The sequence below is a fragment of the Scyliorhinus torazame genome, chromosome 14 (genome assembly GCF_047496885.1).
Source record: "Scyliorhinus torazame isolate Kashiwa2021f chromosome 14, sScyTor2.1, whole genome shotgun sequence".
In the NCBI taxonomy this organism is placed as follows: domain Eukaryota; kingdom Metazoa; phylum Chordata; class Chondrichthyes; order Carcharhiniformes; family Scyliorhinidae; genus Scyliorhinus; species Scyliorhinus torazame.
Genome location: NC_092720.1, coordinates 210,610,489 through 210,627,609, shown reverse-complemented (window position 1 = coordinate 210,627,609; position 17,121 = coordinate 210,610,489). Strand labels below are relative to the sequence as shown.

Sequence of the window (17,121 nt, the reverse complement as noted above, 5' to 3'; positions counted from 1 at the left end):
ACATATGCCCCGACGTCCGCTCCCTCCACACCTTCAGGAAGACCAAGAATCCTCAGGTCGTTCCTCCTTGCGTTGTTTTCCAGTGCCTCCAACCTTTCCACACATCGTTCCTGATGTGCCTCCTGCGTCTCCGTCTTCACCACCAGGCCCTGTATATCGTCCTCATTCTCGGCTGCCTTTGCCTTCACGACCCGAAGCTCCCGCTCCTGGGTCTTTTGTTCCTCCTTTAGCCCTTCGATCGCCTGTAGTATCGGGGCCAACAGCTCTTTCTTCATTTCCTTTTTGATCTCTTCCACACAGCATTTCAAGAACTCTTGTTGTTCAGGGCCCCATGTTAAACTGCCACCTTCCGACGCCATCTTGGTTTTTGCTTGCCTTCCTTGCCGCTGTTCTAAAGGATCCACTGCAATCTGGCCACTCTCTCCTTTTTCCATCCGTATCCAGGGGGGATTCCCTTCTGGTTTGCCGCACAGTGTTTTTAGCCGTCAAAATTGCCGTTGGGGCTCCTACCAAGAGCCCAAAAGTCCGTTTCACAGGGAGCTGCCGAAACGTGCGACTCAGCTGGTCATCGCCGCACCCGGAAGTCTCCTCTCACTCTCATCCTCTCACACACTCATCCTCTCACACACACTCTCATCCTCACACACACTCAGCCTCTCACACACTCAGCCTCTCACTCACACTCTCATCCTCACACACACTCAGCCTCTCACACACACTCATCCTCTCTCACACTCTCATCCTCTCACACACGCACACATCCTCACACACACTCATTCTCTCTGCATCACACACATACACACTGTCACTGCTGTCTCTGTAACTTCACCATTTCTGACCAACTCGTCTCCTGCCGGCTCCCTCCAAACGTCTCTCTTTTCCGCGGGTCTTTATGCTCAGCAACTACCAGATTGAATAAATCAAATGGGCCAAAATCAAAAGGCAGCCTATCACCACCCATAGCTCCCGGATGCCTTGCTCTGAGAGGCCTACTCGATTTTATAATTATTTGAAACTTTGCTTGTTTTAACCGGCGTTTAAGAGTCACTTGGCAGCCGCCAGCTCCACGGACCCACTGGGGACCCTTCACCGCAGCTTGGGAACTCCCTGGTCTCGGTCATTAATGTGCATCAGGAGGAACACTGACCCATAACAGAGGCAAATGGAGAGAGAGGAAAGAAATGGACAGAAAGTCGATCCTAATATTAAAAAGCTGATTGTTCTGTATACGATGCAGAGAAGGGGAGAGCACATTTGGCGGCACAGTGCTTAGCACTGCTGCCTCACAGTGTCAGAGACTCAGGTTCGATTCCCCACTGGGTCACTGTGCGGAGTCTGCACGTTCTCCCCGTATTTGCGTGGGTTTCCTCCGGGTGCTCCGGTTTCCTCCCACAGTCCAAAGATGTGCAGGTTCGGCGGATTGGACAGGCTAAATTGCCAGGAGAGCGATGTGAATGATCGATCTCGGTCTCCTCTGTCAGCCTTCAGCAAATTTGATTCACCTCCCCATCATATCAAGGAACAGCCGAAGGCACTCGAAGGAAAAAGCTCTGGACCCTGACAAAATTCCAGCAATAATCCCAAAGATTGGTGCTCCAGAACTTGCCGCTTCCCTAAGCAAGCTTTTCCACTACAACTATAACACTGGCATGTGGAAAGATTCCCAGCTCTGTGCTGTGCACAAAAACAGGTCAAATCCAACCCGGCCAATCAGTCAACCCTCCATTATCAGAAAGTGATGGGAAAGGGTCACCAATAGAGCTATCAAGCACTACTTACTCAGCAATAACTGTGGTGATCTTTGTGAGGGTATCTCCAAGATGGAAGGCGTAGTGATCACAAAGACACTTGAAGCTCTTTTCATGAACTAAACTAATTTTATTTGCACTACTTAGAGTTTGACACTAATTCCAATAGTAAACAAATATATAATTAAACTACACCCACTAACACTATCTCTATATTCTATCTATAACTATACCCTATCTTCTCTAGCTCTACAATGCACTTAACTCCAGTATTCTCTTACTTTCCTCTCCTCTCTCCTTCTCCTCCCCTTCTCTCCCAGAATCCTAAGATGTGGAGATGCCGGCGTTAGACTGGGGTGAGCACAGTAAAAAGTCTTGCAACACCAGGTTAAAGTCCAACAGGTTTGTTTCGATGTCACTAGCTTTCGGAGCGCTGCTCCTTCCTCAGGTGAATGAAGAGGTCTGTTCCAGAAAGACATATATAGACAAATTCAAAGATGCCAAACAATGCTAGGAATGCGAGCATTAGCAGGTGATTAAATCTTTACAGATCCAGAGATGGGGTAACCCCAGGTTAAAGAGGTGTGAATTGTGTCAAGCCAGGACAGTTGGTAGGATTTCGCAGGCCAGATGGTGGGGGATGAATGTAATGAGACATGAATCCCAGGTCCTGGTTGAGGCCGCACTCATGTGTGCGGAACTAAGAGTCATGAATCCTAAGAGTCAGTGCAATTTATAATTTTGTCCCTTAGCTCCATCTAGTGGCTAGTTTTAACACAACGTTAACTCTTCACATGCTGTACATTTGTACAATGTCACAATAACCTGCTCACGGACAGCTTCACTTCTTCCTAATTATCCTCACAGTGAAGTTTAATTTCCTTCTCTTTCGGATTCAGCTTTTATTTTTGAGCTTTCTCGACCACATTCACTAAGGCTCAATTTATACTGCGGTTTCTTTCCGGAAACTCCTCTCTACATTCCGGACAGGAGTTTTTCTCCTTTGGATTCCACCAGATTCACTCAGCTCCTGACCTCATTACAGCCTTAGTTCAAACATGGGCAACCGAGCTAATCGCCAGAGGTGAGGTGAGAGTGTCTGCCCCTGACATCAAGGCAGTATGGCATCAAGGAGCACTGGCAGTACTGGGGTCAATGGGAATCAGGGGGAACCTCTCCAGTGGTTGGAGTCATACCTGGCACAAAGGAATATGATTGTCGTGGTTTGAGGACAATCATCTCAGCTCCAGATCATCACTGCAGGAGTTCCTGCATCTCCTATCTCCAATCACCATCTCCTACAAGAGAGGGTATAACCACCACCCCATTACATTCAATGGCATTACCATTACTGAATCCCCCACAATCAACATCCTGGGGGTTACCATTGATCAGAAACTGAATTGGACTAGCCATATTAATACTGTGGCTACAAGAGCAGGTCAGAGGCGAGTAACTCACCCCCTGGCTCCCAATGCCTGTCCACCATCTACAAGGCACAAGTCAGAAGTGAAATGGAATACTCTCCACTTGCCTGGAAGAGTGCAGCTCCAACAACACTCAGTATGCTCAACATCATCCAGGACAAAGCTACACTTGATTGCTACCCACATCCCATAATTTATTTTTAAACTTAAGGCTCTGACTTACGAAGTGTCTTTTATCTGAACCAGTGTCAGTGGGAATAATTCATTGAATACAGAGGCCTGTGTTATAGAATTTACACTGCAGAACGAGGCCATTCAGCCCATCGGGTCTGCACCAGCTCTTGGAAAGAGCACCCCATTTAAGCCCATACCTCCACCCCGTCCCTGTAACCCAGTAACCCCACCTAACCTAAAGGCAATTTAGCATGGCCAATCCAACAAACCTGCACATCTTTGGACTGTGGGAGGAAACCGGAGCACCCGGAGGAAACCCACACAGACACGGGGAGAACGTACAGACTCCAAACAGACAGGGACCCAAACGGGAATCGAGCTTGGGACCCTGGAGCTGTGATGCAACTGTGCTACCAAGGGACTTGGGAGTCCTTGTTCACGATTCTCTCAAGGGTAACGTGCAGGTTCAGTCGGCAGTTGTGGTAGTATGTATTGGGGGTCATGTGGGACTGGAAGCCCTAATGTCATTGGCTGACAGATCCCGGGTCCTGGTTGGCCGTTGATCTCATACTCCGCCCTGAAGGCGAAGTATAAGAAGCCGGTGCCTTCACCCGCAGGCCAGTTTACTATCGGGCTGCTGGGGAACAGACACGCTTAATAAAGCCTCATTCACTTCACTCTTTTCGTCTCATGGAGTCTTTGTGCGCTACAGCAGTTAAGAAGGCAAATGCAATGTTACCATTCATGTCAAGAGGGCTAGAATACAAGACCAGGGATGTACTTCTGAGGCTTGGTCAGACCCAATTTGGAGTATTGTGAGCAGTTTTGGGCCCCGTATCGAAGGAAGGATGTGCTGGCCTTGGAAAGGGTCCAGAGGAGGTTCACAAGAGTGATCCCTGGAATGAAGAGCTTGTCGTATGAGGAACGGCTGAGGATTCTGGGTCTGTACTCGTTGGAGTTCAGAAGGATGAGAGGTGATCTTATTGAACCTTACAAGATACTGCGAGGCCTGGATAGAGTGGACGTGGAGTGGATGTTTCCACTTGTAGGAAAAACTAGAACCAGAGGACACCATCTCAGACTAAAGGGATGATCCTTTAAAACAGAGATGAGGAGGAATTTCTTCAGCCAGAGGGTGGTGAATCTGTGGGACTCTTTGCCGCAGAAGACTGTGGAGGCCAAATCACTGAGTGTCGTGAAGACAGTGATAGATAGGTTCTTGATTTATAAGGGCTATGGAGAGAAGGCAGGAGAATGGGCATGAGAAAATATCAGCCATGATTGAATGGCGGAGCAGACTCGATAGGCCGAGTGGCCTAATTCTGCTCCTCTGTCTTATGGTCTTATGGTGCTGCCCCCAAAGTTACAAAGTTCTCTGGGAGATCACAGCATTGACAGAATATCCACTCCCACTGTGTCATCTCTACAGATTCCCTCTGCAAACAAACATTACAGAGACGGCTGGGAAGCTGGGTTGGCTCCAGTGGTAGATGGTAGCTGTGGTTCAGTGGTTGTGCTGTTAACCTCTAAATCAGGTCAGGTAATTAAGATCTGGACATATAATTCAGACGGACGCACCAGATTCTCGGATGAAACAGTACGCGATCGCCCAGTCTGGCCTGTCAGGCAGGGGTAAATAATAGCATGACATGATTCCAACATGAAAATGAGGATATTTTCCTCACATCGTGATTTAAATACCCCCTCAACAACCCCTATAAACAGCTGGATGGTGTCATTTGTTTCTTTGCTGTGTTCAAGGTGACTGATGTATTTCCCAACATTAGCTGCTGCCACATTAGTGAATAATCGTCCTGTGGTGCCATTATTCCAGAAGTGAAACATGGATGAACCAGGGAATTACAGACCAGTGAGTCTGACATCAACGGCAGGGAAATGGTTGGAAAAAATTATGAGGTACAGAATTCATCTCCATTTCAATTGAGAATGATTAATCAAGGATAGTCAGCACGACTTTGTCAGGGGAGAAACATGTCAAACAAATTTAATTTGAGGAGGTGACTAGGAATGTAGATGAGGGAAGGGCAGTTGATGTAATCTACATGGACTTTCAGGCTTTTGACAAGGTTCCGCACGGGAGGCTGATCAAGAAAGTAAGAGCCTGTGGGATCCAGGGAAATTTGGCAAATTGATCCAAAATTGGCTTAGTGGCAGGAGGCAGAGGGTGATGGTTGAAGGTTGGTTTTGTGACTGGCAGCCTGTGTCCAGTGGTCTACCCCAGGAATCGGTGCTGGGTCCCTTTCTGTTTGTAGTGAACATTAATGACTTGGATCCGAATGTGGGGGGTATGATCAGGAAGTTGGAAGGTGACATGAAAATTGATGGTGTGGTAAATAGCGAAGAGGAAACCATTAGATTACAGGGTAATACAGACGGGCTTGGCAGATCGGCAGAACAGTGGCAAATGGAATTTAACCAAAATAAGTGTGAGATGATGCAGTTTGGGGGACTAACAAGGCAAGGAAATACACAATGCACCATAGGATACCAGGAAGTACAGAGGACCATAGGGCCCTTGGAGGTGCATGTCCAGAGATCCCTGAAGGCAGCATGACGGGTAGATAAGGTGGTTAAGAAGGCTTTTGGGATCATGTCTTTATGAACAGAGCATTGATTATAACAGGAGGGAGGTTATGATCGAACTGTATAACACGCTTGTTACGTCACAGCTAGAGGACTGTGTACAGTTCTGGCCATTACAGTAGGAAGGAGGTAATTGCACTAGAAAAGGTGCAGAGGAGATTCACCAGGGTGTTGCCTGGGCTGGAGCGTTTCTGCTATGACGAGGGGCTGGTTAAGCTGGGGTTGTTCTCCTTCGAGCAGAGAAGGCTGAAGGACGACCTGATTGCGGTGTACAAAATAATGAAGGACATTAATGGGGGAGATAGGAAGAAACCTTTCCCCAGGGTTCAATAACCAGGGGGTTTAAGGAAAGGGGCAGGAGGTTCAGAGGGGATTTGAAGAAAATCTTTTTCACCCAGCGGTGGTTGGAATCTGGAACTCACTGTCTGAAAGGCTGGTAGAGGCAGAAACTCTCACAACATTTAAGAAGCATTTAGATGAGTGTTTGAAATGCCAAAGCACACAAGGCAACTGACCAAGTACTGGAAAATGGGGTTAGAATAGATAGGTGCTTGATGGACAGCGTGGGCCCGATGGGCTGAAGGGCCTCTTTCTATGCTGTAAACTCTATGTTGCTGTGACAACAGTGTCTCCACATTGGAAATACTTTGTGGCCTTTAACACACCTGGTACACCCAGAGGTTGTGAAAGGCGCTATATGAATGCAAGACTTCCTTGCAAATAAATTTGAACCTCACAGGCCCAATCGCTGGAAAGATCTTCTCTGTATCTATCATCGAGAATAACTCCGTGACTTTTCCGTCTCTTTGTGTTTCCGGCTGAGTGGCTGCGATCATGAACGTGATTCAGTTTCTGGATCTGGATCTTAGCCTGTGTTTCACCAGAGGCTCTGTATTCGACAGCGAGTTCAGTCTGGGGCAGAGGGCAATGTAATATCAGTCCCCACCTTCCAACTCCTTCCTGCGACACTGCCAACACCCCATGGACCTTAACCTGGCAGCCAGGGTTCAATCCGCACTCCCTGTTTTAAACCGGGCTGTCCTTCAAGAGAGTGCGGTTTTATTTCTGTCCGTGAAACAGTCACCAGGACAGTAAATAGTTTTTAATAATAATTATTGGAGTGTTCCAGTGAACCTCATCAGGAAATCGCGGAACTGGATGAGTTCAGGAATGCGGTAACATCCAAATTGAAACCGGTTTGAATGAGGAAGTGCTGAGTGTGAACATGGCTCTCAGACAGCAGGTTCAGAGTTTGACCGAGGAGACAATTTGTCCCATTTGTCTTGATTTCTTCACTGATCCGGTTTCACTGGATTGTGGACACAACTTCTGCCGCTCCTGTATCTCCCAGTGTTGGGAAAAGAAGGAGATAAACTCCTGCCCGGAATGTAGAGAGGAGTTTCTGGAAAGAAACCTCAGGATAAATCGGGCCTTAGCGAATCTGACCGAGAAAGCTCGAAAATTAAAGCTGAATCCGGAAGAGAAGGAAAGTAAACTTCACTGTGAGGAACATCAGGAAGAACTGAAGCTGTTTTGTGAAACTGACAAGAAATTGATCTGTGTGATTTGTGCCGGTTCACGGGAACACAGAGAGCACCGCTTCCTGCCCATCGATGAAGCTGTTGAAATCTACAAGGTAAAAGAGAAATTATTTTATAAACTGATATTTTCTCCCATTTCCAGCTATAACATTTTCATTTTGCTATTTTCTCTCCCAATCCCAGGATCAGCTGAAATCTTCCTTAGATTCTCTCACAGAGAAGAAATCGGCGGTTCTAGAAACGGAACTGAAACAGAAAGGGAAGATTTCTGAAGTTAGGGTGAGGTCTCCCTGTGCTGATTTTCTGGGATCTCGGTTAGTTTTGTTCCCTTTACCGCGGGACATTAATTATGTTTCACATTTCATTTGGTAGGAACAGTCGAGCAGTCTGCAGACCCACATCACATCCGAGTTCAGTAAAATGCACCAGATTCTCACTGAGAAAGAGCAGCGTTTAATCAGAGATCTCAGGGAAGAAGAGGAGAGGATTCTAGAAAGAATGGAGAAAAACCTTCGAGAGATTCAGGAGAATTTAAATTCTATTGAGGAGAAACTCTCCAAGTTGCAGAAACAGATGGAGCAAAAAGACGAGCTGATATTTCTGAAGGTGAGGGAATATATTGTGGGCCAGTTCAGTGAATTAAACTGAAAGTGTTTCCCTTCCTGAACTGTTCTGCTGTTGTCTCTGAACTAACGGCTCCCAAACTGTCTGCAGAACCCAGGGACCGAAATATGTTGCCCTGATTTACACACTCGCTTTGTGATTATTTCCGTGTTTCTCAAGTTTAATTTTCACCAGGAACTCCCACTGTAATCCAGTTCCAGTTCCATGTTGTGAGTGTGTGGGTGTGTCTGGTACGGTGTGTGAGAGTCACTGTGTCTGTGAGCGGGGCTGATGCTCAGTTCCAGCATGTTGTGAGTGTGTGGGTGTGTCTGGTACGGTGTGTGAGAGTCACTGGGCGGGATTCTCCGACCCCCCGCCGGGTCGGAGAAACGCTGGGGGGCGGCGTCAATCCCGCCCCCGCCGCCCGCCGAATTCTCTGAAAAGTGAAAAGTCGGCGGGGCGTCAATTGCACCGCCCACCTCGAAGAATGGCAGGGGCGGGCGCGCGATCCGGGGCTGCCCATATTCTCCCGGCCGGATGGGCCGAAGTCGGGATCCGTGGTCACGTCGGCGTAAGTCAAAACACCTTTTTAACGGCGTCAACCAGTGCTGATGGTTGATGCCGTCCAGCATGGAGTAGGTCACGGCCTGGGGGGTGGCCGCAGGAGAGGTGATGGCGTGGCCGCAGTCTCTGTGTGTGGGGGACAGGTGTGTGTGGCTGTGTGTGCGGCGGGGGAAGGGAGTTGGGGCTTCGGGGGAGTTCCGGGGAAGGGGGGGTTGAATGCCAGCGAGGGGGACGAGGGGGATGAGTGCCGGGTGCGGGGGGATGAGTACCGGGTACGGGGGGATGAGTGCCGGGTACGGGAGGATGAGTGCAGGGGACGGGGGTTTGAGTGCCGGGTACGGGAGGATGAGCGCCGGTTATGGGGGGATGAGTGCTGGGTAAGGGGGGGATGAGTGCCGGGTACGGGGGGATGGGTGCCTGTTACGGGGGGATGAGTGCCGGGTACGAGAGGATCAGTGCCGGGTATGGCGGGGTGAGTGCCGGGGATGGAGGGATGAGTGCCGGGTACAGGGGGGATGAGTGTCGGGGACAGGGGAATGAGTGCCGGGGACGGGGGGGGGTGAGTGCCGGGGACGGGGGGATGAGTGTCCGGTGTGGGGGGGGGTGAGTGCCGGGGCCGGGCAGGGTGAGTGCCGGGGACGGGGGGATGAGTGCCGGGGCCGGGCGGGGTGAGTGCCGGGGACGTGGGGATGAGTGCCGGGTATGGCGGGGTGAGTGCCGGGTACGGAGGGATGAGTGCCGGGTACGGGGGGGGGGGTGAGTGCCGGGTACGGGGGGGGTGCCGGAGCCGGGTGGGGTGAGTGCCGGGGACGGGGGGATGAGTGCCGGGGACGGGGGGGGTGAGTGCCGGGTACGGGGGGATGAGTGCCGGGTACGGGGGGATGAGTGCTGGGTACAGGGGAATGAGTGCCGGATACGGGGGGGTGAATGCCGGATATGGGGGGGATGAGTGGCGGGTACAGGGGGGTGAGTGACGGGTTCGGGGGGATGGGTGCCGGGTACAGGGGAATGAGTGCCGGGTACAGGGGAATGAGTGCCGGGTACGGGGTAGTGGGTGCCAGGGAGGGGGGGATGAGTGCTGGGTACGGCGGGGTGAGTGCCAGGTACGGGAGTGAGTGCCGGGGCCGGGCGGGGTGAGTGCTGGGGACGGGGGGGATGAGTGCCGGGTACGGCGGGATGAGTGCCGGGTACGGGGGGGGGTGAGTGCCGGGTACGGGGGTGTGTGCCGGGGCCGGGCGGGGTGAGTGCCGGGGACGGGGGGATGAGTGCCGGGGATGGGGGGATGAGTGCCGGGTATGGGGGGATGAGTGCCGGATACGGGGAGATGAATGCCGGGTACGGGGAGATGAATGCCGGGTACGGGGGGATGAGTGCCGGGTACAGGGGAATGAGTGCCGGGTACGGGGGGTGAGTGCTGGATACGGGGGGGTGAGTGCCGGATACGGGGGGATGAGTGCCGGGTACAGGGGAATGAGTGCCGGGTACGGGGGGGTGAGTGCCGGATACGGGGGGGTGAGTGCCGGGTACGGGGGGTGAGTGCCGGGTACGGGGGGATGGGTGCCGGGTACAGGGGAATGAGTGCCAGGTACGGGGGGGTGAGTGCCGGTTACGGGGGGGGGGTGAGTGCCGGGTACGGGGGGGTGAGTGCCGGGTACGGGGGTATGGGTGCCGGGTACGGCGGGATGAGTGCCGGGTACGGGGGGGGGTGAGTGCCGGGTACGGGGGGTGTGTGCCGGGGCCGGGCGGGGTGAGTGCCGGGGACGGGGGGATGAGTGCCGGGGATGGGGGGATGAGTGCCGGGTATGGGGGGATGAGTGCCGGATACGGGGAGATGAATGCCGGGTACGGGGAGATGAATGCCGGGTACGGGGGGATGAGTGCCGGGTACAGGGGAATGAGTGCCGGGTACGGGGGGTGAGTGCTGGATACGGGGGGGTGAGTGCCGGATACGGGGGGATGAGTGCCGGGTACAGGGGAATGAGTGCCGGGTACGGGGGGGTGAGTGCCGGATACGGGGGGGTGAGTGCCGGGTACGGGGGGTGAGTGCCGGGTACGGGGGGATGGGTGCCGGGTACAGGGGAATGAGTGCCAGGTACGGGGGGGGTGAGTGCCGGTTACGGGGGGGGGGTGAGTGCCGGGTACGGGGGGGTGAGTGCCGGGTACGGGGGTATGGGTGCCGGGTACGGGGTGGGATGGGTGCCGGGTACGGGGGGATGAGTGCCGGGTACGGGGGTGGGTGGGTGCCGGGTACAGGGGGATTAGTGCCAGGTACGGGAGGGTGAGTGCCGGATACGGGGGGGTGAGTGCCGGGGACGGGGGGGGTGCAAGGGCAAGGGAGTTTGTCCGCCTGGCCAGGTGCCATCCTCCAACAGTCGCGCCCATGCAGCCCATGCCACCTGGCTGGGGGGAGGGGGGTACGGGCAATGATGAGAAGTCGTCATTCCACCCCCCACTACAGGCCGTCATGTTTTCTGATCAGACAGCGATGTTGGCCACCATAGCGGCAGCCGCTATTCTCCACGTTGCCCTGGAGGTGGAGGAATGTGCCAGAGAGGTGGCGCAGGCTGCCGCAGAGGAGCATGCGGCAGCTGCCCAGGCTGGAGGGACACACGCCCGACAGCACGAGGAGGAGGAGGAGCAGGGGGAGCATGTAGTGGAGGAGGAACACAAGGAAAGGGAGGGGGACGTCGCGGCGCCACGACAACGGAGGCACCCGAGAAGGCCCCGTGTGTACCGGCCCCGGCTGCCGTACCAGGACCTCACGGATCGGGAATGCAGGAGGAGACTCCGGATGAGCCGGGAGACCGTGGCACACATCTGCCACCTGCTGGCACACCTGGCACTGCGTGGCACTTGGGGGGGGGGGGGATGAGTGCCGGGTACGGGGGAATGAGTGCCAGGTACAGGGGGATGAGTGCCAGGTACGGGGGGATGAGTGCCGGGTACGGGGGGTGAGTGCCGGGTACGGGGGATGAGTGCCGGGAACGGGGGGTGAGTGCCGGGTACGGGGGGATGAGTGCCGGATACGGGGGGGGGGTGAGTGCCGGGTACGGGCGGATGAGTGCCGGGTACGGGGGGTGAGTGCCGGGTACGGTGGGGTGAGTGCCGGGTACAGGTGGTGAGTGCCGGGTACAGGTGGTGAGTGCCGGGTACGAGGTGATGAGTGCCGGGAACGGGGGGTGAGTGCCGGGTACGGGGGGATGAGTGCCGGATACGGGGGGGGGTGAGTGCCGGGTACGGGCGGATGAGTGCCGGGTACGGGGGGTGAGTGCCGGGTACGGTGGGGTGAGTGCCGGATATGGGGGGGTGAGTGCCAGGTACGGGGGTGAGTGCCGGGTACAGGGGGATGGGTGCCGGGTACAGGGGAATGAGTGCCGGGTACGGTGGGGTGAATGCCGGATACGGGGGGGTGAGTGCCGGGTACGGGGATGATTGCCGGGTACGGGGGGGGGGGTGCCGGGTACATGGGGATGAGTGCCGGGTACGGGGGGGTGAGAGTCGGATATGAGGGGGTGAGTGCCGGGGACGGGGGGGGTGCAAGGGCAAGGGAGTTTGTCCGCCTAGCCAGGTGCCATCCTCCAACAGTCGCGCCCATGCAGCCCATGCCACCTGGCTGGGGGGAGGGGGGTACGCTATTCTCCACGTTGCCCTGGAGGAGGAGGAATGTGCCAGAGAGGCGGCGCAGGCTGCCGCAGAGGAGCATGCCACAGAGGGGCATGCTGCAGCTGCCCAGGCTGGAGGGACACACGCCCGACAGCACGAGGAGGAGGAGGAGCAGGGGGAGTATGTAGTGGAGGAGGAACACGAGGACGGGGAGGGGGACATCGCGGCGCCACGGCAACGGAGGCACCCGAGGAGTCCCCGTGTGTACCGGCCCCAGCTGTCGTACCAGGACCTCACGGATCGGGAATGCAGGAGGAGACTCCGGATGAGCCGGGAAACCGTGGCACACATCTGCCACCTGCTGGCACACCTGGCACTGCGTGGCACTGGGTGGGGGGGGGGGCCCTCTCCTCGTGTCCGTCAAGGTTACGGTGGCCCTGAACTTTTATGCCACGGGGTCATTCCAGATGCCAGGTGGGGACCTGTCCGGTATCTCGCAGACACCGGTGCATCCGGGCAGTGACAGACGCCCTATATGCCATTGCGGACCGCTACATCCGCTTCCCTGTGGACCGTGCCAGCCAGGATGCCCGGGCTGTGGGCTTCTCTGCCGTGACCAGATTTCCCATGGTTCAGGGTGCGATCGATGGGATGCACCTCGCCGTGCGGCCAGCTGCAGATAACAGGGCCGTGTTCACCAATAGGAATGGGACCTATTCCATGAACATCCAGGTGGTCTGCGATCACCGCATGATTATCCTGCACGTCTGCATCCGGTACCCGGGAAGTCTTAGATCCCCGGCATGCACGAGGGAGGCCACCCCCCGGCTGAGGGGCTGGTTGCTGACGCCTATACGGAGGCCACAGAATGACGCAGAGAACAGCTACAATGATGCCCATGCAGCGACAAGGGGTGTGATCGAGAGGTACTTTGGCATGCTCAAAATGCGTTTCAGGTGCCTGGACCTCTCTGGGGGCACCGTCCAGTATCCGTCAGATAGGGTCGGCCGCATCATTGTGGTGTGCTGCGTCCTGCATAACATAGCCCAGCAGAGGGGCGATGTTCTGCAGGCAGAGGAGAGCTTAGTGGAGGAGCAGCAGGAAGAGGCGCAGTCCTCCCCAGATGAGGGGGATGGGGGCAATGGTCAGGGCAGACGGGCTAGACATGGACGGATGGCTGTCCACCGTTACCGGCTGGGCCAGCGGGCACGGGACAGGCTGATAGCCGCCCGCTTCACTGACTAGGGGGCGTGGGAATCGGCGAGTATGGCCACATACCGCACACCATGGCAACACCCGAACACCTTCACCCCCCCCACCCATCCATCCACCAAGCTCCCTCACCCCCCCCAACCACACCCACCCCACCCGCATGCACACCACCCCTCCATTGCAGATCCACCTGCGGCACAACGGCCGGGCTCATACAGTTGCCGGTGGACGCGTGTCTATTGCAGGCCATGGAGGATGATGATAACCCGCTCTGCAATGAGCTCCTGGCTCCACATCGTTAGACGATGTCAGACCCATGGCCACAGTACCACCATCCACCCGGACCATCCCTGCATGCGGCTGTGACACTGCAGCGCACGGTCCCGTCCTCTGCCCGGGGGGATGGTGAGGGCGGCCCAGGGGGAAGGGGGCAGACTCACCTGAGGCCGACGTAAAACCACCCCTCACACACACACTGGTGCTCAAAGTACATGACACCCCCGCACGCTTCGGACAGAGCACAAAGCCAGCTACTGTAGGTGTTAAAGTGATTTTAATAACAAACAGTGCATACACGTGCCCGAGCCCCTAAAACTCATCTGTGCCCTGCACCCGTGCGAACTTACTCAGTGGCTAATTGTTTGGCCTTATTTGCCCTTTGACTACGCCAAGGTGGTTTCCCAGACGGTACAGCAGAACTGGAGGTGGACTCCTGCGATTCCTGCCCTCTGACTCGGGATCCCTCTGGCGGCCGTTTCCTGGGGCGTCCTGGCCTAGATGGGCCAGGTTGCGGCCCGGGTGACTGGGATGGCGAGCTGCCAGCCTGTCCTGCCCGTTGCCCACTCGATGTATCTGGGACAGAAGGGGGGAGTCCGAGGTGCTGCAGTGTTCCTGGACCTTCCCTACATGAGGACCAGGGACGGGCGCAAGCAACTCCTCCTCCCTCGGGGTGCCCAATGGCCCCCAAGCCATCCGATGCCCCTCCGACACTTGGCGCCGCCAGTCCTGGAGGCCCATGCTGATATCGTGCAGGTTTGCAGCCATGGAGCTCAGGGAGTTGGCCATCTCTGCCTGTGACTGTGCGACGCCGGTTAGCACATGGGCAATGGCGCCGAAGCCCTCAGCGATGGCCTGCTGAGACTGGGCCATGGCCTGCAGGGATTGGGCCATGGCCTGCTGAGACTGGGCCATGGCCTGCTGAGACAGGGCCACGGCATTGAGCGCCTCTGCCATCTGCCGCTGGCTCATGGCCTCCTGTGAGAGGGCAGCCATGTCCTGGGCCACAGACGCCGCCTGCACGGAAAGCCCCAGGCCTCGCATACTGCTCCCCATGTCTGACACCGTCGCACCCATTGCCTCCACCGCGGACTCCACCCGTGCGGTGTCAGCCTGGGTGGCACGCATGACCGGCAGCACTCCCAACTCCTGGACGCGGGAGCACTCCTCTACCTGCGACTGCAGCCGCTGCAAGCCGGCCGTCACCTTCTTCGCTCGTCCCAGGTTCGGTGGTTGCATCGGGGCTATGGGTGGGTGTGGTAACTCCAGGAACCCGGGATCCATCTGGGCGGCAGATGTTCGCTTGCGCCAGGATGCCCTCCGACCGCCTGGCCCCTCTGCTGCTCCTACCGCCACCTGCTGTACCGGGACGGCTGTGTTGTGCGCACCAGTGAGTGTACCAGATGCCTCGTCACTAAAGTGCCCAACCGAGGTGAGTGTCTCTGCGATGGTGGAGGGTGTTGGAGACAGCAGTGGCGTTGTGTGGTGCGCATCGTCCGACTCTGAGTCCATGGTACTTTGGGGTGGCGGTTCGTCTCCACCCATCCACTCTGTGTCACTGTCCTGTATTTCAGTTTCCTGGGTAGGGGTGTCCTGGGTAGGGGTGTCCTGGGTAGGGCTATTCTGGGTAGTGGTTTCATGGCTCGGCTGCGACGGGGGCCTGTGGCTGCACCCCTCGTCGCTGGGTGGCACACGCCTGCGTCGCTGCACCCGCACGAAACGGGGTCGTTGTCTCCCTATTGCTCCAGGTCTCTCCGTCCCCCGTGGTCGCCCTGGGGCATCCTGCGGGCTTCGCGTGCCAGAGGATCCGGGTCTCTCCGTCTCCCATGGTCGCCCTGGGGCATCCTGCGGGCAGTCGGCATTTGCGGGGATGGATGCCACGACGTTTGGTCCTGCGATATACAATGAAGCATGCACGGTTAGACACGCAGGCGGTGATCAGGTTATATGGGGGAGGGGGATATGGAGGATATGGGGGAGGGGGATATGGGGGAGGGGGATATGGGGAGGGGGATATGGAGGATATGGGGGAGGGGGATAGGAGGGAGGAGGGACATGGGGGAGAGGGGACATGGGGACGGGCTGTCGGTGGCTCACTTGCTGGTGGGCCCCCGACCTCTGCATTGGCAACCTCCCGGTCCTCAGGTCCGCCAGCCAGTTCCAGGGCCCTTTCCTCATGTACGGTGAGTGGCCTCTCATCAGCTGGGCCCTCCTCCAGTCCTCTCATGCTCCCTATTGTTGTGAGCGCGCTTCTCCTGTGGGGGGCGGGTGGGTGGCAGGGGTAAAAGGCAACAGCGTTAGACAGGTATATGAATGCACGCCATCGGTTGCGCATATAATGCAGAGGTTAGGGTTAGGGTTGGTTTCACCAGGGGGTGTGCCGCACATTGGGCAGGGAGGGGGGGGGGGGACTCACCCTGGCTCCTCTGACGAGGTCGTTCACCTTCTTGTGGCACTGGGTGCCTGTCCGTGGTGTCAGAGCCACAGCGCTGACGGCATCTGCCACCTCCCTCCACAGACGCTGGCTGAGGCGTGGGGCGACCCTGCGGCCGTGTCCGGGGTACAGGGACTCCCTCTTCTCCTCCACTTCATCCAGGAGCGCCTCGATGTCACGGTCCTGGAACTTTGGGGCTGCGCGGTGGGCGGCCATCTTGTCGAATCTACCGGGGTGGGGGGGGCCCGTCTTTTGAGCCGTCACGCCATGCGGCATCCACGTCGGGTGACGCCATCGCGAACGGCGTCACGCCGCTGCTAGCCCATTCGGGGCCAGAGAATTTGCGTTGTTTGGGGGGGGGGTCCGACGCCGGAGTGATCCTCGCCGTTTTGGCGCCGGGTCCCGGACATCGCGCCAGTTTTCGGAGAATCCCGCCCACTGTGTCTGTCAGCGGGGCTAATGCTCAGTTCCATGTTGTGAGTGTGTGGGTGTGTCTGGTACGGTGTCTGAGAGTCACTGTGTCTGTGAGCGGGGCTGATGCTCAGTTCCAGTTCCATGTTGTGAGTGTGTGGGTGTGTCTGGTACGGTGTGTGTGAGTCACTGTGTCTGTGAGCGGGGCTGATGCTCAGTTCCATGTTGTGAGTGTGTGGGTGTGTCTGGTACGGTGTGTGAGAGTCACTGTGTCAGTGAGTGGGGCTGATGCTCAGTTCCAGCATGTTGTGAGTGTGTGGGTGTGTCTGGTACGGTGTGTGAGAGTCACTGTGTCTGGGAGCGGGGCTGATGCTCAGTTCCAGCATGTTGTGAGTGTGTGGGTGTGTCTGGTACGGTGTGTGAGAGTCACTGTGTCTGTGAGCGGGGCTAATGCTCAGTTTCATGTTGTGAGTGTGTGGGTGTGTCTGGTACGGTGTGTGAGAGTCACAGTGTCTGTGAGCGGG

At 56.4% G+C, this 17,121-nt stretch overlaps 1 protein-coding gene across 1 annotated transcript in view; it reads left to right on the top strand.

Moving 5' to 3' along the window:
- Nucleotides 1-3,755: 3,755 nt before the first annotated feature.
- Nucleotides 3,756-17,121, top strand: part of LOC140390455 (zinc-binding protein A33-like) — a 33,252-nt gene continuing 19,886 nt past the window's right edge. Inside the window, exons 1-3 of the mRNA XM_072475605.1 lie at nucleotides 3,756-7,589; nucleotides 7,678-7,773; nucleotides 7,867-8,100. Of these exons, the coding sequence (XP_072331706.1) occupies nucleotides 7,179-7,589; nucleotides 7,678-7,773; nucleotides 7,867-8,100 (741 nt within the window). The 5' untranslated portion in view covers nucleotides 3,756-7,178. The remainder of the gene's footprint in view (nucleotides 7,590-7,677; nucleotides 7,774-7,866; nucleotides 8,101-17,121) is intronic.